Raw genomic sequence first — 27,724 nt, forward strand, 5'->3', positions numbered from 1 at the left:
GTCACTCTGCTCTACTCCAAGCTCTCCTTACAAAAATGAAACAGTGATCGCAGCTTCATTTTGCCATGGGGCTTTGTTATATATTAGATTGTTTGGGAAGTTTAAGATACCACATCTAAATGTGCACGTATCTCTGTCATCAATTGTTCACATAACGTTTTATTATTCAACTTCAAACTTTCTAACGAATTCAGTTTCAAAACCTATAAACTCTTTGAATAACATTTCTATAGTATGGTCTTCCTATAGTTTGGAAATAAAACTACAGTTGACCCTTGAACAACACAGATTTGAACTGCAGTTGTCCACTTACGTGGATTTTTCCCAATATAGTACTGTACATATCTCTTCTCTTCCTTACGATTTCAGTAACATTTTTTTTCTTCTAGCTTATTTTAAGTATATAAGACATATAATATATAAAATCTGTGTTAATTGACTGTTGATATTATTGGTAAGGCTTCCAGTCCACAGTAGGCTATTAGTAGTTTTGGGGGAGTCAAAACTTCTAAGTGGATTTTCGACTGTCGGGGATGATCAGTGTCCCTAACTCCCCCATTATTCAAGTGCCAACTGTATTCATATACTATCCAAACAATAACAAGGTAATTTCTAATACAGAAAATATTCAGGAGTCATGAGTTGCTTTTGGACGTGAAATATTCTACTCACCTTATCAGTATAACTTCTCCAAAATTTGTAAACTGCTGCAGAAGCTCATCAATCAAAGCATCATCGAAAAAATTATTTTCTGGGACAGAACTTTTGATTGAGACCAATACTGTACCATCTGGTGGACCCTGAACTGCAATTACTTCTTTATAAATGTTTTGCCTCTCTTCAGCTTCAACTTCAAATATATCTATATCAATCAGGGCAACGACAGGCCTTAAGGCATAAAGGAAGATGGATGTGTTAGAAATGTTTAAGAAGGGGTGTATTTCAAATAAATTTCAACCATTAGAAATACCAAGACTGTTTAAACCTATGGTCAGAGGTCTTCAGCTCGGCTCTTCCGTAGTGCAGCAAAGTGCCCGGAGTCCAGGTGTAGAGGATTTTGCTTCCATCTTGAAAACTAGCATTGAGAAGATCTAGATCTTCAGCTGTAGTCAGAATAAAACACACACACACATACAGACAAAGAGAAGCCATATGAGCATGACAGATCATGGGGAGCCAGGGGCAAGCTTCTCTGCTTTACTAGCTTCATCTGCTACACCTGTACAGCAGCAGGAAGTCTAAATACCTTTAAGTTAGAAGGGTATTTTGGTTAAATTATCATTTCATGCTTTACTCAGTCAAAATTAAGGCTTTACTTCTGAGATTACTGAAAGATCTGTGAATACACAGTGTTTCATAAGTAATTCAATGGACCAGTAGCCGTTCATAGTATTTCCAAGCCAGATTAGTTATTCAAATTAAAAACCTTCATCAGCACTCCACTGAAATTCTCATAAAAATTTCATAAAAATGTTTCCTTGCTTCTATGTGAAATTATGTCACTGAAAGAAAATAGACTAAAAAATTAAATTATTATAAGCAAATCTGAGAATATTTTTTAAATTGTTTTTTATTTCTTCTATTCTAGAAAACCTGGGTTGAAAAAAGCAGCCCTCCTCCCTTGATATTTACATCAGTCTCTTCTTCCTCATAAAATTTGCATTAGCTCATTTAAATGAAGAAGTCCATGTCCCGACCTGATCTATCAAATGGCCACTTCCTCCTTCTCCAGAGGACACGGTCTGTCCAGGCAGGGGTGCGGCATTTTTCACTGGTGTCATAGTCGTCCGAAAACAAGTCATATTTGTATGTTGGAGCAAAGGTTACTTTTCCTTCTAAAAATCCTCTAAAAATCTAAAACAAACATATAAAATCAGACAAGCCATTCATTAAATATCTATTATATGCTGGAGATTCACACAAAATTTGTGTCGATCAGATGAATACTTTTACTGAATGGCACAAAGGTTGAGAAAAAATAACCGAGGACTGTTCATGCCACTTGTTTGACCTTTGATGATACAAAGTGAAAAACATGAAAAAGGGAATTCTACCAGACCTTTGAGCTATAACACTTACAACTATAATGGATTTTAGAAATCCTATAGTCTGACATCTAATTCTCAAATGAGGAAGTAAGACCTAAGTCAGATAATCATGAAGGCAGCATATTAAGCGGTCTCAGTTACCTCTTACTTAAAAAAAAAAAAAAATTACTTTAACTTTCCAAAATTTTGTGGTTGTAAGTTTTAAAAAATAAATTTTAGAAAGGCAGATGATATAAGAAACCAAAGAATAAATAAAGCAGATTACCACAAGGTCTTAAAGTCAAAAAACAGGGGCTCTGAAAACTAAGATTCCAAATTCACTATTTTTGAAAAAGAAAAAACCAAAAATGTGTACTCTTCCACTTGAACGTGAATCTTACAGAGACCTTAATATATTTTTCCTCCTGGGAATTATTACAAGTCTTCTTTTTCTTTTTTTTCAAAATTTTTTTAAGAAAAGGTAATTCTGTATATGTTAAACTAGAGTCATGTATTTTAAGTATAAAGAGACTCCAAGGTGGGTGCCTGGGTAGCTCAGTTGGTTAAGCATCTGACTCTTGATTTTGGCTCAGGTTATGATCTCACCCTGAGATCAAGCCCTGCCATAATCTTCCATAGTGGGTATGGAGCCTTCTTGGGATTTTCTCCCTCCCTTTACCTCTGTTCCCCGACCCCCCTCCCCCCCCCTGGCCTTCTCCCCCCAACCCCAAAAAAAAAAAAAAAAAAAAAAAGAAAAAAGAAAAGAAAAGAAAGAAAGAAAGAGACACTCCAAGAGATTCAAGAAAAGAAAAAAAGGAAAGCAGGTCTCATAACAAAAAAGATTCCCCTTCTCCTCAATGCAAGTATCTTCTTAAATATGTATATACCTGACCAGCATTTTTTTGATTGATAAGCTGATCTCCTGCTATCAGAGAATCCCAATTTTGCTGTCTTATCAGCTCTTTAACTTCTTCATTAGGCAGATCAATGCGGTAGTTGAAATCACCACACCAAAATACGTAGTCATGGGAAAACAGCATCCTTCCCTGAAGGCAAGGAGAAGGGATTTTAGATTCTCAACAGTCCATCTGAAAAATGTTTTGCAACTATTTCTTTGCCTCAGATATGCTTGCCTTCCCCTGGCCAGTCTCTATTTATGTGAGCCAAGACTAATAACACATGAAACTTCAATTTAGGTGAACACTGGTGATGTTCCTAGGAACTACTGTATGTTTTCAAAAACTGACAGAGAATTTGGGGTAAATTAAAGTACGCATTTCAAAGCTTCATCTTCAAGGACAAGCAATAAGAGCTTACCATAGGAAAACTCAACTTCCGTGCTATTTCTACAAAATCTTCATTTCTTTCTTTGACTTGTGATTGTCCTGCAGCAAAGTGGCTACAGACGAAGCAGAGGCTTGTCGTATGGAATAGCATTCGTATCGCGACTGCTCCCTTATTTCCAGTGGCGCCTCCCATTCCAGTCTTCACAGTATCGACTGCGACATCCCTTTGAAACAGAAGACTCTAAATCAAAGAGGGGAGCTACCAAGAGTTCTGTGCATGTCAGAAATTAGGAATGTCTACGACAGAAAGATAAAACTACAGTTTGAGGACAAGGCTGTGCAACAGTATGGTAAAACTCTTAGTGACTATCAAAAACACACTGAAAACCAAGATGCAGGAGTAAGTGTTTTCTCTGAAGCAACAAACATGCCAGGTCTTTTACTTGTCACGCGGTGATCGGAAGGAGCCTCGGGAGACGCTGTTCACTGACCTGATGAAAGGAGCATGCTGTGGTCTGATAAAAACAAACAGGCACACGCCCACCAACTGCTCCGAGGCCAGCAGCACATACTTGTTGTCTCTGCTGATGGTCTTCTGCAGCTCCACGGCCCACAGCTTCTGGTTTGTTGTGCTGGCAGAAAATATGACAAAGGGAATCTTCTAAAAGACATTGACAATACAGCCTACTTTACAAGGCAATTGTCAATGACATCTTTCTATACCCAAATTTCATAAGACTACCAAACAGTCATGAAATCCACACTGATGGAAATCTTGCTGTAGGCTGGTTTTCTGTTGCTTTTAAAAAGAAAACCCTGGGGCGCCTGGGTGGCTCAGTGGGTTAACCCTCTACCTTTGGCTTGGGTCATGATCTCAGGGTGCTGGGATCAGGCCCCACATTGGGCTCTCTGCTCAGTGGGGAGCCTGCTTCCCCCCCACCCCCGCCTGCCTCTCTGGCTACTTGTGATCTCTCTCTCTCTTTCAAATAAATAAATAAAATCTTAAAAAAATTTTTGGTCAAAAGAATACCATACTTCAAAGTGCAGAACCCCTTTACGGAGGAAACCTGAGTGTCCTGACTAAACCTGTGAGCTTCACTTACACTTTAGTACTCATTAGAACAGAGAAATACATGCTTCCAGACACTCCGTCCCCTCTCTTATTTTTCTGTACTATAATGAATGTCTTTTAAAAACTTCCCATGGAAAATTTTAAACATGCACAAAAAAGAGAGAACCCTAAGAGAAAGCACCATAAACCTATTACCTAAGGTAGCTTCAACAGTTATCAACATTTTGCCAATCTTTTTTCTTTCAACTACCCTATTTACGTGTGTGTGTGAATATTTTAAACCAAATATAAAACAAATGCCATTCACTCATATGTACTTTAGAATGCATCATCTAATGCAATAGACAGTTTTATTTTTATATAATCACAATGCCCTTATCACACAATTCCTTAATACCATCTAATACTACTCAGTTCACATTTAAATTTTCCTAATTATCTAAAAAATGTCTTCTCACAGTTTTGTTTTGTTTTTTAATTTATTTACTTGACAGAGAGATAGAGAGAACACAAGTAGGCAGAGAGAGAAGGAGAAGCAGGTTCCCTGCTGAGTAAGGAGTCTGATGCGGGGCTCAATCCCAGGATTCTGGGACTGTGACCAGAGCCGAAGGCAGACGCTTAAGGACTGAGCCATCCAGACGCCCCTCACAGTTGGTTTCTTTTTTCTTAAGATTTTTATTTATTTATTTGACAGACCGAGATCACAAGTAGGCAAAGAAGCAGGTAGAGAGAGAGGAGGAAGCAGGCTCCCTGCTGAGCAGAGTCCAATGCGGGGCTCCATCCCAGGACCCTGGGATCATGACCTGAGCTGAAGGCAGAGGCTTTAACCCACCAAGCCACCGAGGCGCCCCCACAGGTGGTTTCTTTAAAATAAGGTCTGGGAGGCCCCTGGGTGGCTTAGTTGGGTAAGCAAATGACTCTTGGTTTTGGCTTGGGTCATGATCTCAGGATCCTGAGATGGAGTCCCACATCAGGCTCTGTGCTCAGTGTGGAGTCTGCTTGAGATTCTCTCCCCCGCCCTATGCCCCTTTCTCGGCTCACTCACTTACTCTCAAATCAATAAAATCCAAAAAAGACTAAAATAAAACAGGGTCCAAGTATGGTGCACACACTGCATTTGCTTGTTACAGCTCCTGAATCTTTAATAGTCTCTCAACCCTCGCCACTCCATCCCCTTTCTGATGCTATTTTATCTTTTAAGAAGTTGGGCCATTTGCCAGTAAAATGTTTGACAGCCTGGATTTGACTGATGTGTCTTCACAGGATTTTGACTTGTCCCTCTAACTCTTGCATTTGCTTTAAACTGGTTAACACAGAAGCTTAGGAAACCCATTCAAATTTATTTATTTGTTTTGGCAAAAACAACCTCATGGCTAGTGCAGTCCCCCTTGCATCAAAGCAGGAAGCACCAAACCTCTGGGCTGTTACAGCAGATCTGCTGTGCAGACTCTGACAATCTAATCAACTCTTCACAATAAAAAGGTCCCCATTAATCCCGCTAGAGTCTTCACATCTATTGGTCACTGCCATTACTTCATGAGGGGCTGCACGGCTTTGATTTTGTAACCACAGCATTCCACAGGCACTGTCCTAAGTTAGAATTCTTCTCTAAAGAACTTTTCTCAACTATTCCATTAGTCTGAAACACAGTTCATACAAAGATGGTAGCATAAATGCCTGGGTCTTTATAGATTTTCAGATTAATAAGCTTGAACCTCCAAAGTACCCCAAGAACCTCTAAAGGGAGCAAAAAAGTGTGTTCTCAAAGTTCCAGGCCACACATGATAAGCGGAAAGCCAGAGTATGACCTCACGCCCATTTATCTAATCTAACACTGCCATAGCACCTCCAAAACACAAACCAGCACATGGATTCTCTTCTACTACCTACCATAATCCTACCACCACAGCTTGGGTTCTGAGAAGAGAATGATGGCTTTCATCTCTTTATCCAGCTTGCTTCTCAGGCCCAGTGAACCCTACCTGATCATTCTATTTAAATTGCACCCCCCCCCAACTCCACACACCTAAGTCCCTTTACCTGTCTTTATTTTCCATTCCACTTCTACCACGCTACATACAAGCACACCTTGTCTTACTGTGACTTGCTTTATTGTGCTTCCCAGTTACTGTGTCTTCTACAAATTGAAGGTCTGTGGTAACCCTGTGTCAAACAGGCCCATCAGTGCAATTTTTCCAACAGCATTTGCTGACTTCCTGTTTCTGTGTCACATTTGATAATTCTCACAAAATTTCAAACTTTTTCATTTTTATTGTATTTGTTATGGTGACCTGTGGTCAAAGATTAAGACTAGCAGAAAGCTCAGAAGATGATTAGCATTTTTTAGCAAAGAAGAATGTTTTAATTCAGGTGTCTATGTTGTTGGTTACACATAATGCCATCGCACACTTACAGTATAGTGTAAACTTAAATGCATTGGGAAGCCAAAAAATTCATTTGACTATGTTTACTGTGGTATTTGCTTTAGTGCAGATTGAGAACTTAGCCTGCAGTATCACTTCAGCTGAGAAAAAAAATGCCTATATTTATTCTGAAAATCTTAAAAAAAAAAAAAGTCATCAGATTTTAAAAGATTTGCAAAGGGGCACCTGGGTGGCACAGCTGATTAAGCGATGCCTCTCAGTTTTGGCCCAGGTCATGATCTCAGGGTCGTGAGATGGAGCCCCACATCTGGCTCTGTGCTCAGTGCAGAGTCTGTTTAAGATTCTCTCTCCATTTCCTTCTGCCCCTCCCTGCCCCTTAAATAAATAAATCAATCTTTAAAAAAACAAAACAAAACAAAACACCTTTAGATATATTACCCCAATCTATCTTTGTAAGAACTACTTAATTATCTGCCTTCCACGTCCCTCAACTAGACAATTACCTCATTGGCTTACCTTGCATTCACAATGTTTCCAGCATTCAACTCAACCATTTCTTCAAAACCAATTGCAAATATATCAGTTGGCTTACTTCTTTTATCTACAATTAAGCAACCAAAACGAACTTTTAAAAGGTAGCCTTAATCAAATGGTACCCCCCCCAAAAAAACAGCACAACTAAGACCACCAACCTCATAAAATTTCATTTTTTTGTGTTTTACGTGTAACCAAATTCCAATTATAGGCAAAAACAATGAATGGGACAAAATTACTTTAAATTTATCTTCTATTCAGCCTCCGAAGTTTGCTTCTTTAAGACTGTTATTCTTAAAGATCGTTAAGTCCTTCCAGAAATCATTTTGAAAGAATTCTTGCTAAAATCTGCACTATGGGCACCAGAGAAACAAGCCACTTCTCAAAGGCTTAAGTGAACAAAAGATGGGGAAGTTAAGGGATTCTTCAGAAAAGGCACAAAGAGGCTGAGAAATCAGCTCAAATTAGAGATAATAGGAGGGATTTTTCACATTCAAATATGAAAACTAGAGGTTTGACCTTTTTACTATTTCCTTGGTAGAAGAATCCAAGAAAATTAATGGAGATCCGGGTGTTAAGATGTACCCCCTCTGTTTCAGCCATTAGCACTCTCCCAACAGACAAGGAAGACAAGAGAACAGGAGCTACCTGAGATAAGCAGCCCAGGGGTACTTGAGTGGCCCAAATATTCAGAAATGAAGAAAAGTAGCTAGAAAGGGCCTATAAATAGTATGAACTGGGAAAGGAAACAAATAAAACTCTTTATTGACTGCTATTATGTGCAAGGATTATACATGCCTCATCTCATTTACCACATACTTTATAAGACAGATTATTTTTGTCCTTTAGTTGCAGACAAGATCCTGAGGCTGTGGAGAACCTAAACAACTTGCCCCCAAATTTACATAAACTGCAGTGCGGCACAAGGTCGCCAGAACCAAATCGCCAGAATTCAAATTCTGGTTTTGCCATTAGTAGCCACACCCTTGGGCAGGTCACCTCCCCTGCTGTGTCTTGGTTTCTTCATCTGAGAAATTAGAATAATAATAGTGTCTATGTAGTAGGTCTGTTACGGGAAATAATGTACAGTACTTACAGAATTGTGGTGTTAGCTGTTATTTTATTATTATTACTATGACGGCAACTACAATGTCAAATTATGTTCAGTGTAAGTGAAAAGGGCATTTTAATAGACGTCCGGGGGGAAAACCTCTCAGGGTTTGAGATATAACTGATTGCAGATAACTACAAACAGGAAAACCTGTATCTCACATTTCTTCCTATGCACCTCGCCTTATACATATTACTTGCTGGCTGTGTACCATTTGAAAAAGGAATTTGAAGTGACTTTTAAAAAAAAAGAAGGCAGCCTCAAATTCACGATTCTAATAAAAAAATCTAAAAAAGCATCCTCAGCTCAGTGTTTGGTTTGGGCTATTAATGACAACCAAGTTTTTCCAAGGATAAAATCAGTACTGTTAAGTTATAAAGTGCCAACAAATGTCACAACCAGTTTTGTAAGATTTTTCATAATCTACCCCAAATACTTACCTTAGTAGCTAAACAGCTAACTAGATTTGAAAAAATGGAACATACTAGGCTTAAAAAATCACCAATTACAAATAAGCTTGCTTTGTGTCAGTTTAAAAGATTAAGAACCAGTTTTTCTTATATGCGTGGTTACCTTTAAGGTTTGGCCTTCACACTTAAAAATCCAAGTTTCTTTTATAGAGTAACGCATATTATGATGCATTATATTTGCTTTATAGATTAATAAAGCACAGTCAGGATGTAGTAAGTGAATCCATATTATAAAAAGCGGACCTTGAAACTCCTGGATGCCAGCTAACTTGGGTGCATCAAGAAGCCAGTCGGTGAGTGTCTGATTCTTAAAAGCTATGCTACGAAACTGCTTCCCACCATTCACGTTCCAGGTTCCGACACATACTCGAATCTTCTTGGGCTTTGAATACTTGTAGAAATTCTCACACATGCTCTTGAGTACTTTGGAAGATGCTAATTGAAAAGAACACATAACAGAATCTTAGCTGCATTAAACCACTTTCAGAAATTGATTTTTATATCTGAGAAAGGATGGACGGGAAGTACAATTATCATCATAAGCACAAACAAGCATAAGACACATGCACAGCCCAGCACGATGCCAGTAACCAACAAGATTTTTTTTTTTAATTTGACATTTACTACAATTGTCACAGTAAAAATGCTATTACAGGATTACTGCAACAATGTAAAACATGCAGAAAAGTTCTGTTTCAATGAAGTAGTAGATTGTTTTACAGTGTATGAAACTAGAGACTCTACATTTTTAGGAATATAGCCATTGATTTTCATGTATCTTTCATTTAAAGGCTGGTAAAAATATAAATCTTATTTATTTCCAAACAAAAACATCTAAGAACATTTACATTTAAGATTCTAGCTACTGACAGGTGGCTTGATGAAAAATAGCTCCCAGACAAAAACACAAATTATGTATACTAATGAGAATTCAGAGATTGAAGTCACTACAAAATTCTTCCCATCTCACTGGGAGCAGTAGCCAAAGTCCTTAACAATGGACTACAAGGCCCTAAACAACCGGCATTGCCATCCTGCCCTCACTGGCTACCTCTTCCCTATTGGCTCCCTGCTCAGCCACTGACTCCCTGCTGTTTCAATAAGAGGCCAGCGTGCTCCTACCACAAGGCCTCTGCACTTGACCGTTTCCACTGCCTGCAACATTCTTCCCCTTGACTCTTTCAGGTCTCTAAGTTCCAGTGAGGCTTTTCCTGACCATCTTATTAGAATTTGCATTCTGTCCCTAACCTTCCATATCCCTTCCTTGTTTTATTTCTCTCTATAGCATTAATCACATTTACAAACTGAGTTTTATTTATTTACACTGTAACTGTCTGTCTCCCCTCTCAAGAGTGGAAGTTCCACTAGCGCAGAAAGGCTGGTCTGTTTCGTTTACTGTAGTATCTCCAGTCAGTAGAAGAGTGCCATAGAAAGTGCTCAGTAAATCATTGTTAAATTGAATGTTCAATACATTTGGATTCTCAATCTCTTTCCTGCATATTTTTTGACTACCATCTTTCTTCCTTCTAAATCACACTTCAGTTTGATCAAATTAAATTCTCGGCATTTAAAGTAGCTAGAACCTTAACAGACCTCAATCTAAAAACAGAGAATGAACACTTAATTGGCAATTGGTAAGAGGAAAAGGAAATCACAATGATTCTCAGCTTTTACCACATGATTTTATTATTAGTATTAATTATTTTATGATACAGCAGACTCCTGAGAGAATGAATGACAGTGAGAAAGGCAAACAACATCTTAGCGTTATAATGAAAACAGTTTGACCAGTGACTCTCCCCAGGGAGCTGCTGTAGATATAAGCCCACCCCCACTGTTCCCAGGGACAGATGTGCAGATTTCTAGCCCTCTTGCTATTTGATCTGATTACTTGTAGGAGGTGTTGGGTGGTAATGGAAGCAGATGATTTGTTCTGGTCTGTTGGTGTGGTTCACTGAAATCTGGCCCTACCTAGACAATCATTCTCTATGCCTTTGGTCTTTGGTCTCTATGGTCTTTATCATTGCCACTGGTGTTGTTATTATGAAGACTGCGTCTGTGATCCATTCTATATCAAAACACAAGTTCTGTAATGATTCAGCAGCTTAAGATACTCAGCAAGACAAATAATGAATTGTGTGAAAACATGTTGCCATGTTGTGTGAACTAATAAAGTCAAATCAGTTTATACATGGAATAAAACATTTTAAAAATTTTCTAGTTTATTCTTAACTGGTTGGCACCTTAATGTGCAGAAAGAAATGAGTCTGTGTTCAAACAGATGTCCATTCCTAAATGCCATATCATTTCAGAAAATGGATTTCATTACATAACTCAAAAATATATTCAAATGTTCTCTTCTTCCATTCTTCTCACAAAAATAACCAATAATTTCTCAAAACATTCTGAACAGTAACTAAGCAAAACAAATTTTCAGTGGTACCAAATCTTAAGTGAAGGGAAGAAATGATGTCTTTTTCTGCTAAATTTCTGGCAAGGGTTTAGCCTTTTTTGTTCCTTCTGCCACAGATTCTTATTTAAGGGCAAGTTCATAAACCTTGTCCAGAAAAGGCAGGCATGAGATTGATAGGAACAGGAAACGGTCCTAATCACTTAATTCCTCTAACTTTGTTAGCAATCTTCATGTTTTTTTAAAAGAATTCAGATCACATTTTAGTGCAGGTCTTCTGGTTACAGAAAATATTTACTCCATGGTATGAGAAAATAAGCCTATGCTTTTTTCAATTATTATATATGAGAAACTCTACAAAGTAGTCATCAATCTCACAGACAGTACTCTGAAATTAACCCAAAATAGTCTCGTCTGGAGTTTTCCCATTAGCTTTTTAAGAGTATAAGAAAGAACACAATGTTTGTTCAATGAAATTTAAAAATGAAATTAAAACTAGATGAGCTACATTTAATTTAAGCATTTGCTACAGGAAGACATATTTCCTTTTAAATGAGGTACTTGGTTTTCTTGACCTTGAAATTTTTCTTCTCAGATTAAAACAAGATATCAATCTATCCTGTTAGAATCTGAGGGCAAAATAAGAGGAAATTCCCATTTATACAGCTTTATTTATTTACAATATCAACTTCAGAGAAATAAATAAAAATTTGCTTTTATTTACAGATTGGTTTTCTATACTGTACCTGACTGTAATGTCTGTTCAGAAACTATGGATGCATCAAGAAGAAAACAAAGAATCATTAGTAAAACAACAAGTTACAATTAAAATCTAGAGTGTTACGACAATACATTCTAAGATGGCCTCACTTTTTTCTTTTAATTCGATTTGATGACTTTATTTTTTCTGATGGCTACAGGACACCAAAGATTAAAAGATTAAAAAAAATGACAATATCTGAGGCAAACCCTTAGCATCTAAGAAAAATCTTTCAGTGACTCAGTGATGTCCAGAGTTTCATAATCAGGAGGTCCTCAGCCTGCTTTTCAGACTGCTCCCGTGTGTGTGGCTTTGTGTGTGTGCATCTCACACGGGGAAATTGTGGGTCTGAAAGCCTGAGGAGCTAGAGGATATTAAACACATGAAAGATACTATCCTAATATATACCTTTTAGTATTCTTTCTCAGACTCAGCTGATAAGTACAACCAGTTTAATTATAACAAAACATATACATTCCAAAAAAATCAGCATGCGGTGCAAAACTGTACAAATTCCCATAGCCACAGAGCTTTGGGGGAAAATGAGCTTAGGGCACAACACTCAAAATCTTCAACAGTGAGTGACATGCCAAAAAAGATGGAAACCTATTAAAACCAGTAGTATAGTTTTATATCATTAAATAGCTTGAAAGGTATGAATACTCCTTTAAATATGGCATTTCATGTTGACAAAGACCTAAAGTTTGCTTGTCAAAGTGGGCGACAGGAAGGTGGCAGCTTGTGAGTAAGGTGACCCTTGAACACACGGGTCTGAACTGCACTGGTCCACTCAACATGTGCATTTTTTTCATTAAATATAGTACCGTAAATATATGTTCTCTTCCTTGTGATTTTCTTAATATTTTCTTTTTCCCAGTTTACTTTATTGTAAGAATACAGTATGTAATACATATAACATACAAAAAAATGTGTTAATCGACTGCTATCAGTAAGGCTTACAGTCCACAGAAGGTAATTAGTAGTAAGTTTTTGAGGAATCAGACGTCATACATGGATTGGCAATTCTAGGGGGTGGACTGGCAACTCCAGGTTTCCACACCTGGGGAACTGAGGTAGAGAGAGGTTTGAAGTATATGCCTAAGTGTATGTTTTGTGTCTTTCTTTCTACCTTTCTACGTTCTGCTGCGTGAAACCACACGTAAACTAATGGAGAACAGATATTATGCCCAAAATGTTCCCTCATAGAGCATCCACGTTGGAACAAATTCCCATTCTCAGAACACGCATTATCGCAGAACTGACTGTACATCTTTTTAGGCTTATTCGACACACAAGAAAATGTGCAGGGAAATAAAAAAAAGTGATGATCAAGTTTGGGAATTTTTAGCTACCTCACTTCTTTCCTTCAACTGTTTACTTTCAGCTGTTGCTTAGTAATGCCTCCATATCAAAGTAGGCACGGGGGAAAGAAGTGGTAAGACGCAAATCAGCCAAGTCTCCACCACTGGGAGCCAGGAAGAAAGCCTGGAGTTAAAAGCAGTATCTAAGATCAGACTTTGTTTTCTAGAACTTTAGTAGGGTCTCAGTTTCCCAGCCTAGTTAACAGATATCTGAGGGGCTAATGGTAATCAACTACCCCCAGCGCCACAGAGAATTCTGAAAGAATCCATGATGACCTATTAGACCATGATGACCTATTAGGCTTATTAGACCTATTAGACCAAGTAATTATCCAAGAGTGCATTATTTGATGAGGAACAATTCCTCTTACATATACAGGGAAAACTGAAAGGTTTGGTGTGAGGATAACAGAAAAAGTAAAAATGTTCAGAGTATTTAAAAGTTAAGATTAAAAAAAAATACCATGGAATTAAGGAAGTTAATTCATTAAGTTCTATAATGAATATTGGGTTTTCCCATGATACTAAATACATATTCAATGACATGAGCTCGAATTCTTTTGATTTTAATAAGACTCAGTAAAAGATAAAAAGCTACCCTGAAAACCATATATTTATGTCAAATATTAAAGTGTCCTATAATAAGCAATATTCTAAATTATTATGATTTAATGTTTGTTCAAACAATAGTAAGACCAAGTTATAGAAATCTGGGTTTGGTAATTAGTAAAATAACCAATAAAGGTACTTTTTTTCCTCAATTAATCATTTGTTTTCTTATATAATTAGGTTATTGAACATTCTATTAAAGGTAGTAGCTGAATATTCTATGAAATCCTGCCTTATACAAAGTTAGCGATACTTAAACCATTTACCCCCTCAATCATATCTATAAAAGAAAACATGCATGAGCCTCATTTCAGAGCTCAATAATACCACTGATGATAAAAAACATTCTACAAGAGCTCAGCTTCTTTAGAGAATGCAATTTTTAAAAACTACTTGGATAGAAATTTTCCCCAAAACTATTGTAGTCAACTCAATCTAAAAAATATTCATGAAAATAAATTAACATTTATTTCTTGGACTTCTGGAAGGGATATAAATAACATAAAGTAATCAAAATATAAAGTAAGTATGCATACCACGCAAACTTCCTGTAGTTAAAAGTGCTCGAGCTTTGTCAGCTAAATCACTATTAAGAGTATTTCCCAGCAGTAAAACATCTATGGCCTCTTGCTTGGAGCTGTCAAAGAAGTTATTCTGAATCGTTCTAGTAACAGAACGAGCACCATCTTTTAACTTTCCAGCCTGTTGGGAAAAAACAGCATGGATTTTTGTTCCAAAGAGTGTTAATTGAACTCAGTAGGCACTTCGAAACTTTAAATCAGTTCTATATGACTTTACTGCAATTGAAAGGGCCTAATCATTCCATTTTGAATATCAAATCATCATAATAAAATGGCTCAACATTTCATTGTTTCTCTTCCTTTTGGATAATAGCTCTCTGCAAAAAGAAGGAAAAATCTCAATACCACAACCTCACCCACTAATGCTATCAAGAGCTGTAAATGCTTAAAATTGTTTACTATAAAGGAAAATAAGTGAAGTGTACCTATTTAAAACAAGAAAATTAAGTCTTACCCTATAACTTTTAGAACTGGGAATGGGATGGGGGTGAAGGAGATCCAGGATATCGAGCACTGATGTGCTCTGAGACTTCAAAGTATGTTAATGGTAAAAAAATAAAATTGGAATTGCTCCTAAATAACTTTAATATTAGTCAAAACTAAGACTGAACATAAGAATGAAGGACTGGTCTAAAAAGAAATTTATAATTCCAGTTCATAAATATTAAATGCAAACTACAGTTTGTCATTTTGTTGGTCTTAGATCATTTTATTGCCTATGCAAATATAAATAATAAAAATGATAAACTGAGGCCAATTCCTCTAGTGCAAGAGCTGATTTTAACTTCTTTTTTGAGTACAGTTGAGACACACTGTTACATTAGTTTCAGGTGTTCAGCACAGTGATTAGGTAACTCTCTATGTTACACTAGGCACACTGCCAGCGTAGCTACCATCTGTCACCATGAAACGTTATGACAATACCGTGGACTATATTCCCTATGCTGTGCCTTTCATTCCTGTGATGCTTTCATTCCATAACTGGAAGCCTGTATTTCCTGATTATAACTTTTAATGAACACATATTTTACTTAAGCATATTAGTTACCATAAAGATTTCTTTTGATCTTACGGATTTTGATGTCTTAAAACAAACAAGTAAACAAAAACAAACCCAAACTCTTGCCTTTTAGAAAACCGCTTCAGTTTGTAATATGTAATTTTCATTCCTTACAGAAATATCAGTAATTTGAGAATTAAAACATTATTTCCTTCCACATGGTAACACATACAAATGACATTATTTGAAAAGACACTCACCATTCACATTATCAGGCAATTAATCAAAAGGAACCCAGAGAAAGGAAAAGAAAGAGCAGTTCAGATGTTAGAGTTTAGTTTAATTCAGACTCGTATATTTAATATGTGAAATTTCATTTCTATTATGTTAGAGACAAAAGACCACTGAAAATATATGTAACCTGTATATATATATTGTCACAGTTACTGCAGAAACCAAAAGGCAGAAGAACAGAATATTTTAAGCAATGGTTGTAGAGAATTAAGTTTTAGCAGTAAGAATGATATTATCTATTTTAAAAGAGTAATAAAGGAGGTTTAACAATTTAAGGTTTTCAAAAATAGGACCCATTTAAGAAGTAAATACTTGTAAATGTCAACAAAATCAATTCTGTGAACTGAACAAAAGCAGCTTTGCAGGTAAGGCCAATACCTCTGAAGAGAGAGAGGCATGGCATTTTATGAGACATAGAAGAGGAAGAAGACTTAGAAATTAAAAGAAGACTTAGAGATGATGAATGTACTTATTTCTTACTTATTTCTGTACTTGAGGTAATCTGAAGAATTGTAGAAATTTAAAATGTTATTAAAATCCAATTGAGAACAGGAGGCTTTAAAAGGCAGTGTTTAAGCATATAGAATAAGTCCCTTAATAAGTGCCAAATACTAGAGGAGAAAGTGGCCTGTAGATAAGGCCAGCAACATAAAGCAATGATGTGGCACAGAATTATAAGTAAGCCCATCTCTCACACTTCTTTTGTACATTTTGATAGCCTCCTTTTCAAGGTAAGATAAATAAAAGAACAGAAACTTAATAATCAAGCCCTAAAGGTGTTGGGCTCATAGGAAGTATTGCATAAATTGTCTAGTGATTTGTTTATCCATCCACCATTTGTCACAATTCTATTAAAAAGTAGGTACTACAAGGGCTGGGAACACAAAGCCAAATGTGACAGGACCCTTCAGTAGGATGACTATGGTTTAAAAAAATCATCTTTATAATCAAAATAAACAACACAATAAGTAAAACAGGTAGGTAAGGGAAAATCATGAAAAAAAAGTGTGAGCAATACATACATAGGCCTACTGGATTATATCCCTAAACAACTAAATATGTCATATTAATACCCCCCAAACCTAGGGAAATAACTCTCTTCCATCCAACCACTAGTATCTCCTACAAAAGGAAGTGTTGAAGAGGACATAACGGCATAATATAACAGAATTCTGAAACAGATACCTAAAAAAACCCAACATTCATTCATTCCTTTAGTCATTCATTCCTTTAGTCATTCATTCATTCATTCCTTTATTCATTCATTTATAAATGAGAGCAAGTGGAGGGGAGGGGTGTAGTGGGAGAGAATCCCAAGCAGGCTCCCCATTGAGAGTGGAGCCTGCGAGGTGCGGGGGTGGTCCTCAATCTTAGGACCCAATGGATTATGACCTGAGCTGAAACCAAGAGTTGCTCACTTAATCAACTGAGCCACCCAGATGCCCCCAACTATTAATTTTAAAAGAGATGATTTAAAAGCTTATTAAAAGGAAAATGAGGATCTTTTGTAACATTATGATAAATCTAGATCTACCTTAGCCTTTCCTTCAAGAGCTCCGGTCCCTGCGTATATCTTACTGATTGAATCACCATTCACGGACCACATCGACCTAAAAACTTCTTGAAAGCGAGTCACCAACTGAGGCTTTTCAGCTAAGCCAAGAGCTTCCAGCTGTTTTGTTAGCATCTAAAATGGCAAAAGAGAAACTTTTATAAGTATGTTGATTGATACATTGTAATGTGACTTTTTAAGAACTACAAGAATCAAAAAATTCAGTTTATAGGACTATGTGGCAGGATTCTGAAACCTTACCGGTTTACTAGGCTGCATTCTATCCCACCATTTCAATTTTTAAAGTAAATACCACAACAGTGAAGCTTACAAGTACCTTAATATTCCCATGTAGCAATATCCTTTCTGGTTAAATGGTAAAATTAACCTTATTAAAAGGTCTCTATAAATCAAACTGGTTTAAAACTTAAAGAACTAACTATTCAACAGCATGCATTGGAGCACATAAAAATATCTGCATAGGTTATCTAAATAGAGATACAAATAACTAATTTTCTCTAATTTTTGGATTGGGTGTTATACATTTGGGTGATTAAAATCACGAGATTATGAAAAAGTAGAGTTGTTCTTGAACTATCACAAAAATAAATAAATTAGTCTTATTTCTGAATAAAGTCATGACAGTTTAATGTATAAAACCTATATTGGTAATGCCTTTAAGGGGAGCTGACGGGAATACATCGTGCAAGAATGCAAGGTCTTCAGGCCACCACAATTCCTTCATCACAGGTAACAATAAACGTGTTTAGAAGTCATTCGCCTTTGGAACTTTGGCCTTTAAATCTGTCAGTCAAAGCAATGCATAATCTTTACTCAGTCCATTTGTCTTATTTGGAATCCAACCGTGTTTTATGGCTTGCGTTTTTACTTAACTCCTTCCTGTTTATGTTTCTTTTTATCTGTATCATGATTATCCATACTTACAAAAAGATCAAAAACTAAAATAATATTTTAAAAAACACTAAACCAGGTTCATTTGTTACCTATGGACTTATACCAGAGCTGTTCTTCGTTAGCATGAAGAATAAAACAAAATTGGGTTCTAGCACCATCTCTATCATTTATAGCTCCCTCTTTTCAAGGAATTTGGGAAAACTAGTCTTAGCTTCTAGTTTGGCTTGGCCTACTCTAGCAGTAAATTTTGTAACCAGTCAACCAATTGCTATATACGAGGGAGTACTCTCTCACCTAGTTACCAACAGTGGATACCGGCTAAGTCAGATTCTGAGAACTAATATTTGCTACACTTTTAATGAAGACTTTCAAGTATTTCAGTAAGTTTACTCTCAGAATCTAAGTAAACATATTCAGTCACTTGAAAACACAACTCAAAACAAATCCAAACCATGTGATAAATGCCATTCAAATGACCAGACCCCTGCTTTTACTTTTCTCGTCTCTGTCATATTTTCTACATAAATTATAATAAGACTCAATGACAGAGTGTTTAATAAAAAGGCACAACAGTAAAAATTATTTAGCTACGGTGAAGAATACATTTCTGTAGCAGAGAAATCTACACACTGTGCTTTCATTTTGAGACAGAAAGAACCTCAGTTGCAAAGTAACTAATTAGCCAATGTCCTGGCCAAATTTAAGATCATTAACTTGAAAAAATTAAGAACACATTATTTCCTATTCTTGTTTTTATAGTATCTGAGAGCTAAGCTAAGTTCCTATGTAACTAAATGAAGACCCATCACAGCCTTATGACCCCTACAGTTGCATAACAGGAAAGATTTAGAATGCTCAGCATTGCCAGTATGTCTATATTAGACTGAATTTACAGATATGTAGTAAAGAAAAAAAAAACTTTTAAACAAAGACTTTGTTACAGAAGCTCAATCTAATTCACTCTCATTCTCACTAACAACTGCATTTTCATCGATCCTGTTTTTTGTAGCTACTGATTTGAAAACACCATATAAATTGCACTGGGTTACAGACTGTCAAAAATATAACCCTATAGACGTGAAAAAGGATCCTCCCCAATTCTGAAGAAACTACACAAAGAACAAAGGCCAATATGTATACATACATTATGTATGTGTGTGTATATATATATGTATATATTTTTTTCTTCCAGAAGACAAAAGAAGTAATTGTTGGAATAGTATAAATAGCAGTTTTTAAAGGGAAAATTAAGGAACAACACAGGGAAACATCAGCTATCTACAGAGAGTATTTAAAACAGGTAAAGGGAACATTTAAATGAAAAGGAATTTTGAGGGAGGAAAAACCCGTAAGAGAAGAAATACCTTTAATGAAACATAATTTCATTTTATGAAAAGTAATGAGAAACATAAATATTACAAAAACATTAAAAGGAGGTCGGATTACAAAGTGGTGGGTATTAGAGAGGGCACGGATTGCATGGAGCACTGGGTGTGGTGCAAAAATAATGAATACTGTTATGCTGAAAATAAAAAATAAATTAAAAAAAAATAAAAAAAAAAAGAGGCATTTGATACAAGTCACATACATACATTTCAACTTTTTTTTTTTTTTTTTTTTTTTTTACCTCTAAACCAAGGAATGCCTGCACACTGTTTGTTCTATCAAGACAATCCAAGCAGTTTGTTCGAACTGTACCACTCTGGCATCTGCAACAAATTCAGTAAAGTTTAACAGCTAGTTTGAAACACAAATAATAAAGCTAAAACAAAATGAGAACAATTAAGGTGATTAAAATATAATATCCACTTTTTTTTAAGCATCCACTTTTTACTCCCAACTTTTTATTACCACACACACACACACACACCACAAATGAAAGAATTTACAGCAAACATCCATATACCCACCATCTAGATTCTACAACTGTTAACATTCTGTCATATACTCCTTATCACATATCTACTTATCTACACCCACTTATTTTTAATTAGGCCAGTAGTCAGAAGCTAAATATGCATTCAAATTTATGACCTCATAGCTCTTCACACATAAAAGATAATCAAATATTTATGGAAGAAATTTTAGGTTTTTAACCTAAGATGTTATCTCTACTGACCTATGCGAAATTCTATGGCATTGAAACTAAATATTGCACAAATTGATAAAGCTAAAAGTTTGAGCTTTGTTCACTGAAGTCTACCTCATCCCATACTCTGACCTTAATTTCTTCAGTACATACTTTCCTCCTCTACAACATAATCAAAAACTGAAGATTTAAATTATACTAAAGCAGATAATAAACTATGTCTTTTACTTCTATTTGCAGTTAATAGTCCTTACTGAAGTCAAGATATATTAAAATATTAGTTTTAAGGGAGAAGTGAGATAGTTTCACTGATAATAGCATGAGGTCTGCAGGCAGATAAATCCTAGCTCTAATACTTTTTAGCTATCTGATTTGGGGCAAATTATAGTCTATGCCTCAATCTCCTCAAAGGTTAATGGGGATAATAACTGAACTGATCCCTTCAACTGCTGGTACAGGTACATGTAAAGACTACATACACTGCCTGGCTCAAAATATGTGCCCAATAATATAAGCTCTTGTTACTACTACTTGTTCAATTCTAAAGAGAGAAAAACAAGCCTAAAATCAAGTAGCATAAAGATACTTTATTTTATGATAAACTTTGGTATTAAAAAAAGGAAATTTAAGAGCTCATTGTTAAGAATAATTTTTATAATATAGCAAAGTCCCAACTCAAAAAGAAGAGAAATAGAGAAGTCAAACCTTTGAACTTCACTTCCATTGAAATAAAAAAATCCATAATCTACAAACTTTTGGACTTGAGGTTTAAGAACACTATGCAATTTTTCTGCCTTTCCTCCTTTAACCATTTGATGATAGTCAAAATTCACCATCTGGATATCAGCAGCATGTTCAGAAGCTTTCAAATGACTCTGAAAGTAAAAAGGCAAATACTCATCTAAATGTTAACTAAATACGACCTTATCAAGTAATGTTAAAATGGGACCTTACATTTTAAATTTAAACCTCGGCACGGTCCCTTGAAATCTCACTGATCTCACACAAAGCTTGCATCGATGCTGGCAGTAAAATGGAAAATTACTTTCTGATATCCAGTAACATCTTTTTTGTAAAACCTCACATATGGTCCCCAAGAGATTAGGAGACATAATTAACATCAGAGAAGTTAAATAATATTCTCATCTGGTTTAGAAAATTAAACCACCAGCACTTCATTTTTTATAAATTTAGTATCTGTATCTGTTATAGAATCTCAAAATAAAGTAACTGATTTAAGACAAAACCCATCAAAAACTGAAAAATTCATTTTTGATACTTTCATTCAAATGTTTTAAAGGTCATTTTCTAAAGTATAATCTGTCTAATAGCATTTATTTCACAAGCTTAAAAACAAAATAGTCAAATAATTAAGTCACTTCCAGACTTCATGAGACTAAACTTCAGAAAATGTTCTCTTAACTATTCTGTTTGATTTGAGCTTACAATCTTATGGAACACCATCATTTATATTAATTATTGATTCAATGAGTGTTTATGAGGAATATTTTTTCTTCAGAAGTTGAACATATCTTTGGGTTCTTTTTTACTTAAAATTCTCAAACTTTCATCAATACAAGAAGGTCTAGCTTTGCGTGTATACAAATGAGTTATTCACCATTTCATAGGTTTAAAACAATGACTGTGGTTTCTAGGAAATAGCCAAGACGATGAACAGATGAAGGAGGAAACTGCCTGGTATCTTTTTACCAGTGACAGATGAACATTTTTTAGAGAGGAGGATATTCTTCTGCTTCTCCACGGCCTAAATAAGTACATTTCAGAAAACAGCATCAATTGCTTTGAAAGCTTTCCATAATCCCAATTTTAGCAACATTATGTAAAACTGGTTCTTAGTAGCCCGAAGAGTTAATGGTTCCAACAAGTACCCAGCCTTTTTCTAGGAAGTAATTTCATTATTGTATCATATTATTTTTTAATATCTTCTACACGTCCATGGGCCAGCACAGAAGAAAAAATGTTCATGCCTACCTGGAAAGCCTTACTTAGCATATGTTCACCTTCCTTAGATCCAAGCAAATTTACTATTATTTGTTTACCATATAAATTCTTAAGTGTTCTAAAATGCCTATTAAAGAAAAAAAGAGGAAATAAACATATGTCAAGTGATAAGTGATAAACTAATTTTTTCTTCAACAAACAGAAATCCATTAAATAGAACCTATAAGACGGTTTCCTAAATTTCTAGAATTGGCAAAACTGGATACAAATTCATTGACCAATTCATTCCTCTCAAAACTCTGAATTTATCAAAAATTCAGTTAATGCCTCTGACCCATCAATGCTGAGACTCCCACCTGTGCTGGAGCTGCTGGACCCACCCAGCCCCTCTTCGCTCTGTGAGGCTGGTGCCACCTAAGCACAGAGAACACAAGCCATCCGGCTTGGGGTGGCAGCTATGGCAGAGGGCTGCACCTCATATGTGAGGACGGCACATATTCCGTGGGTATCCAGGACCTCCTTAACGGTTCTAATCTTATGAAAAATAGGCCACCCACCCATCTCCCCTCCAGGAACCCTCCGCTTGTTTCCTAGAGTTAAGAGTCTCTTATAGTTTGCCTCCTTCTCTGTTTTCATCTTATTTTATTTTCCTTCCCTTTTCCGATGTTCATTGGTTTTGTTTCTTAGATTCCACATACGAGTGAAATCATATGGTATTTCTCTTTCTCAGACTGGCTTATTTTGCTTAGCCTTACACACTCTAGTTCTATCAACATCATTGCAAACGGCAAGGTTTCATTGTTCTTGATACCTGAGTAATAGCCCATTGTATATGCACCACCTTTTTTTTACCCATTCATCAGTCGATGGACATCTGGGCTCTTTCCATAGTTGACTATTATGGACGTTGCTACTATAAACACTGGGGTGCATGTGTCCCTTCGAATCATTATGTTTGTATCCTTTGGATAAATACCTAGTAGTCAATTGCTGGGTCATAGGGTAATTTTATTTTTAACTTTCTGAGGAACCTCTATATTGTTTTCCAGAGTGGCTGTATCTGTTTGCATTCCTGCCAACAATGTAAGCGGGTTCCCCTTTCTCTGCATCCCAACCAATACCTGTTGTCTCCTGACTTGTTAATTTTAGCCATTCTGACTGTGAGTGGGATCTCATTGTGGTTTTGATTTGTATTTCTCCAATACCAAGTGATGTTGAGCATTTTTTCATGTGTCTGTTGGCCCTCTGGATGTCTTCTTTGGAGAAATGTCTGTTCATGTCTTCTGCCCATTTCTTAACCAGATTTTTTGTTTTTGGAGTGCTGAGTTTGAGAAGTTCTTTCTCATTCCCACTTCTGTTTCCCTTGCTTTTGGAGGCGTGTCTAGCAAGAAACTGCTGTGTGCTGTCTTTGAAATCTAGTGTGCATTTATTTAACACTTACAGTACATCTCAATTTGGACTAACTATATTTCAAGTACTCAGTAGCCACAAGTGGCTAGTGGTTACCCTATTAGCATATATTCAAAGACGTGGTTTTGAGGCCAAGAGATCAAGACCCACAACCCAGTGCTACCAACCCCAGAAGTCATAATACTGGGTATCACTTTCTTCTGGTTAAATTAGGAGTCAAAAGAAATTTTACTTCGAGCCAAAACAAGCTGAAATGAATCAGTAAAATAAATAACTAGTTTTGTTGCTTAACAATATCAAAACTTATACCATTATATAAAAATAATTAGTTTTACCTGTCAAAAGCAGGGGCATTGGCTTCAAATCCCCTTGACATACGAACACGATGAGATCCCACCTACAAGAGAAACACATTTAATCATACCAAAAGCCAACATGTAGACAATACGTAGTAATTCATCTGTTGAACAAAAAATAGTACATTGAATAATTGATTTTCATTCATATTATTGTTTTTAAAAAGGCCAAGTTCAACCTTTCCTTTATTTTTAAAAACATGACCTCATTAAAAACAAACAAACAAACAAACAAACAAAACCTAGAGGGGTGCCTGGGTGACTCAGTTGTTAAACTTTGGCTCAGGTCAGGATACCAGGGTCCTGGGATGAGCCCCACATGCCTGTTGGGCTCCCTGCTCAGCGGGAAGCCTGCTTCTGCCTCTCCCACTCCCCTGCTTGTGTTCCCTCTTTCTCCACCAAATAAATAAATAAATAATCTGTCTCTCTCTCTGTCAAATAAATAATCTTAAAAAAAGAGAAACATTCATAACTAATAACAATTTTTACTTACAAAAGATTTTTTTAAAAAAGATTTCATTTATTTATTTGCCAGACAGAGATCACAAGTAGGTAGAGAGGCAGGCAGAAAGAGAGAGAAGGGGAAGCAGGCTCCCCTTGAAGTAGAGAGCCTGATATGGGGCTCAATCCCAGGACCCTGAGATCATGACCTAAGCCAAAGGCAGAGGCTTCAACCCACTGAGCCACCCAGGCGCCCCCAAAAGATATTTTTAAGAGGTCTTTTGTATACATTACCTTGTTTTAAGCTCAAACTACATGCCTGTGTAAGTTAACATATTACTACCATCTGGGTAATAAAAAAATTGAAATTTAGACAAGTGAAATAACTTGTCCTCTCAGATCAAGAGAACTAATTAAAACAAACAAACAAAAAAGATTCACACAAGAATTCAGGTCTCCTGGGGCACCTGCTTCCTCCTCTCTCTCTGCCTGCCTCTCTGTCTACTTGTGATCTCTGTCAGATAAATAAAGAAAAAATCAAAAAAAAAAAAAAAAAAAAAAAAAAGAATTCAGGTCTCCTGAACTAAATTTCTACTCTTCCAAGCTGCCTACAAATGCAATGTCTACATATTTTTCTTTGTTATGCTAAATGCTCTATTACTTCTCCTTCATGCAAAGATTCAACAAATTAAAAAACACTGTTCCTGGGGTGCCTGGGTGGCTCAGTTGATTAAGCGACTGCCTTTGGCTCAGGTCATGATCCTGGAGTCTTGGCAGGGAGTCTGCTTCTCCCACTGACCTCTCTCCTCTCATGCTCTCTCTCTTTCTCAAATAAATAAATAAAATTAAAAAAAAAAAAAATCACTGGGGCACCTGGGTGGCTCAGTGGGTTAAAGCCTCTGCCTTCAGCTCAGGTCATGATCCCAGGGTCCCGGGATGGAGCCCAGCATCAGGTTCTCTGCTCTGAGGGAAGCCTGCTTCCTCCTCTCTCTCTCTACCTGTCTCTCTGCGTACTTGTGATCTCTGTCAAGTAAATAAATAAAATCTTAAAAAAAAAATCTATCCTCTAAAAAAAAGTAAAAATAAAAATAAAAGTGATGGCAGATTATTTCCATGAACTTCACTTTTAAACATTTCCCTCAGAAGCTCTGGTATCAAAGTTCCCCAGAATTCATTCTCCCCAGTTTGAACAAAGTGACTTTGAAAGGGCATGGGAAGAGGGCTACCAAACCAGTCACACAGTTTAACAAGTAAAATCAGAAAATAAGCTCTAACATGCTCATCCAGTTTGAAATTTGAATTAATAGTATTATCCATTCATCACACATCCTTCTCTCCTGAAAGTGAGACAATCTAGTGACTCTCCTGATAACCAGTATTTTCTCTTTGATGTTTTTTCTTTTCAATAAGAAATGATTTTCCTAATGTCACACCTATATTCAAGTTCATTTTATGGTGCTTAATAGTCTTTATAAAATTTTAAAATTTGAAAGATGTGTACCCCAAGACATGAAGCATTTTAGACTGAAGAAAACTCAACAGAAGTCGATACCTTTTCTTTGGAGTACTCTCAGGTAATTGCCTACAACTCTATAAAGGTCCAAGCCTCAGCATTTTTCTACTGATTAATATTTATCTTGCACAGTACTGCCAACTGCCAAAAAGGTAAAAAAAAAATACAAGTACTGTTTTTCAGGCAATGGTTGTGATTGTTCCCCATCACTCTGGTCTTTGACACACAACTAGCTATACATCATAACTCTTAGTAACACATTGGTTAAACTAGACTGGTTTTATTACTCAATTAGGTTTTAGGACAACTGCCTAAAAAAAAATTTATAATAAAAGAGCTCTTATATTAATGGCGATAAAAGCAGTACTCCAGAAAGTTGTAAGGTTTTAAATAGCCATAAACTTATCCAATTTTTTAAAAGGTTGTACCAAAAATATCTTTTAAAAACAATTTAATTGGGTGGTATAGAACATCATTTTCCATTAATACTACTGCTTCATGTTTACATATTTCTCTAACTTCAATTAGACCCAAAGTTGAGTGTGCAGCACTATACGAGACATAGCTCTGATGAGGCTTTCCATCCTTTAAGGCTAATATAGCTATAATATAATGTCAGAGTAACAGTTTAAATTGTAAAAGTTAAAGAACTTCTGAGAAAGGAAGTCATAAGTAAAATCCATGAGTGTGCCACCACTTAAAGTACCATTCTTATCTGTGTAGCACCTTAGGACAACTCCTAGTAATTCCTCAAACTAATTTATATTGACATTTACCTGTTCCGTAAAAGGTCTACCCACCCCAAACAGATGATAAGCTCTCTCTGAATCATCAGTGTAGTCCTTAAATCTGTATACAGTATGCACTCAGTATAGAATAATATACACCGGAGGACCTTAAGTATTTAATGAAGAGATCAGTGTGGAGGAGGGACTGAAGCCATTTAAGGAGACCTGAGTGCACTCTCCCGAAGGACGGCAAACTTTAATTTGGGGAGAGAAGATACTTGTTAGAAGACGCAAGGCATGAAGTTGGTTGGACAGGCAGAGGAAAGCAGATGGTGAAGAAAAGGGCGCCTCACAGAGCTGATGAGCATAACATAACGTAAGTGGGCAGCACTGCCGGAGAGCTGGGAGGAGACAGTCTGGAAACCGTGAGCGTCTTCCAGGCAAGCAGCAATGAGGAAGAGCCGAACTGGGATGCCAGAGCGGGAAGTGAAAGCAAGGGAGAGTCCCAGGGCCTAGGAGGACGCTGGGTTAAGTATCACAGGGCTACCTATGCTGGTTCAGGATTGGCTGTTAGAGCAGACGGGGCTGGAGATGCTTCAAGGTCAACAGAATAACATCAGGTACACAGAAGTTCTCAAATGTGAATGGTAGGGAACTTGGTTAAAAATACAGATTTCTGGTCACATTTCAAGAGATTCTGTTTCAGCTGATGTGAAGTTGAGACCATGAATCTTTATTTTAAAATCACCTCAGAGGATCCTTCAAAATCTCACAATTAAAAAAGCCTCAGAGGAATTATCTGTGGGCATAAGAGGCAAGTGAAGGGACAAGTCCCAAGGAATCTCTGTCCGTGCCTTTC

General features: G+C 36.4%; 1 protein-coding gene across 8 annotated transcripts in view; it reads right to left on the reverse strand.

The window, feature by feature from the left end:
- Positions 1 to 27,724, reverse strand: part of SYNJ1 (synaptojanin 1) — an 86,802-nt gene that overhangs the window by 27,661 nt on the left and 31,417 nt on the right. For 4 of the 8 annotated variants that reach the window (XM_059392272.1, XM_059392268.1, XM_059392275.1 and 1 more), the window contains exons 7-21: positions 24,163 to 24,224; positions 22,448 to 22,544; positions 21,161 to 21,330; positions 19,994 to 20,075; positions 17,434 to 17,586; positions 14,561 to 14,726; positions 12,041 to 12,064; positions 9,128 to 9,319; positions 7,286 to 7,370; positions 3,805 to 3,945; positions 3,345 to 3,537; positions 2,915 to 3,073; positions 1,698 to 1,854; positions 986 to 1,103; positions 673 to 888 (exon numbers count right to left, since the gene is read on the reverse strand). In XM_059392272.1, the coding sequence (XP_059248255.1) occupies positions 673 to 888; positions 986 to 1,103; positions 1,698 to 1,854; positions 2,915 to 3,073; positions 3,345 to 3,537; positions 3,805 to 3,945; positions 7,286 to 7,370; positions 9,128 to 9,319; positions 12,041 to 12,064; positions 14,561 to 14,726; positions 17,434 to 17,586; positions 19,994 to 20,075; positions 21,161 to 21,330; positions 22,448 to 22,544; positions 24,163 to 24,224 (2,015 nt within the window). The remainder of the gene's footprint in view (positions 1 to 672; positions 889 to 985; positions 1,104 to 1,697; positions 1,855 to 2,914; positions 3,074 to 3,344; positions 3,538 to 3,804; positions 3,946 to 7,285; positions 7,371 to 9,127; positions 9,320 to 12,040; positions 12,065 to 14,560; positions 14,727 to 17,433; positions 17,587 to 19,993; positions 20,076 to 21,160; positions 21,331 to 22,447; positions 22,545 to 24,162; positions 24,225 to 27,724) is intronic. The other 4 variants (XM_059392267.1, XM_059392270.1, XM_059392273.1 and 1 more) reach the window with 2 other exon arrangements.

This window comes from Mustela nigripes, chromosome 2, assembly GCF_022355385.1.
Source record: "Mustela nigripes isolate SB6536 chromosome 2, MUSNIG.SB6536, whole genome shotgun sequence".
NCBI lineage: Eukaryota > Metazoa > Chordata > Mammalia > Carnivora > Mustelidae > Mustela > Mustela nigripes.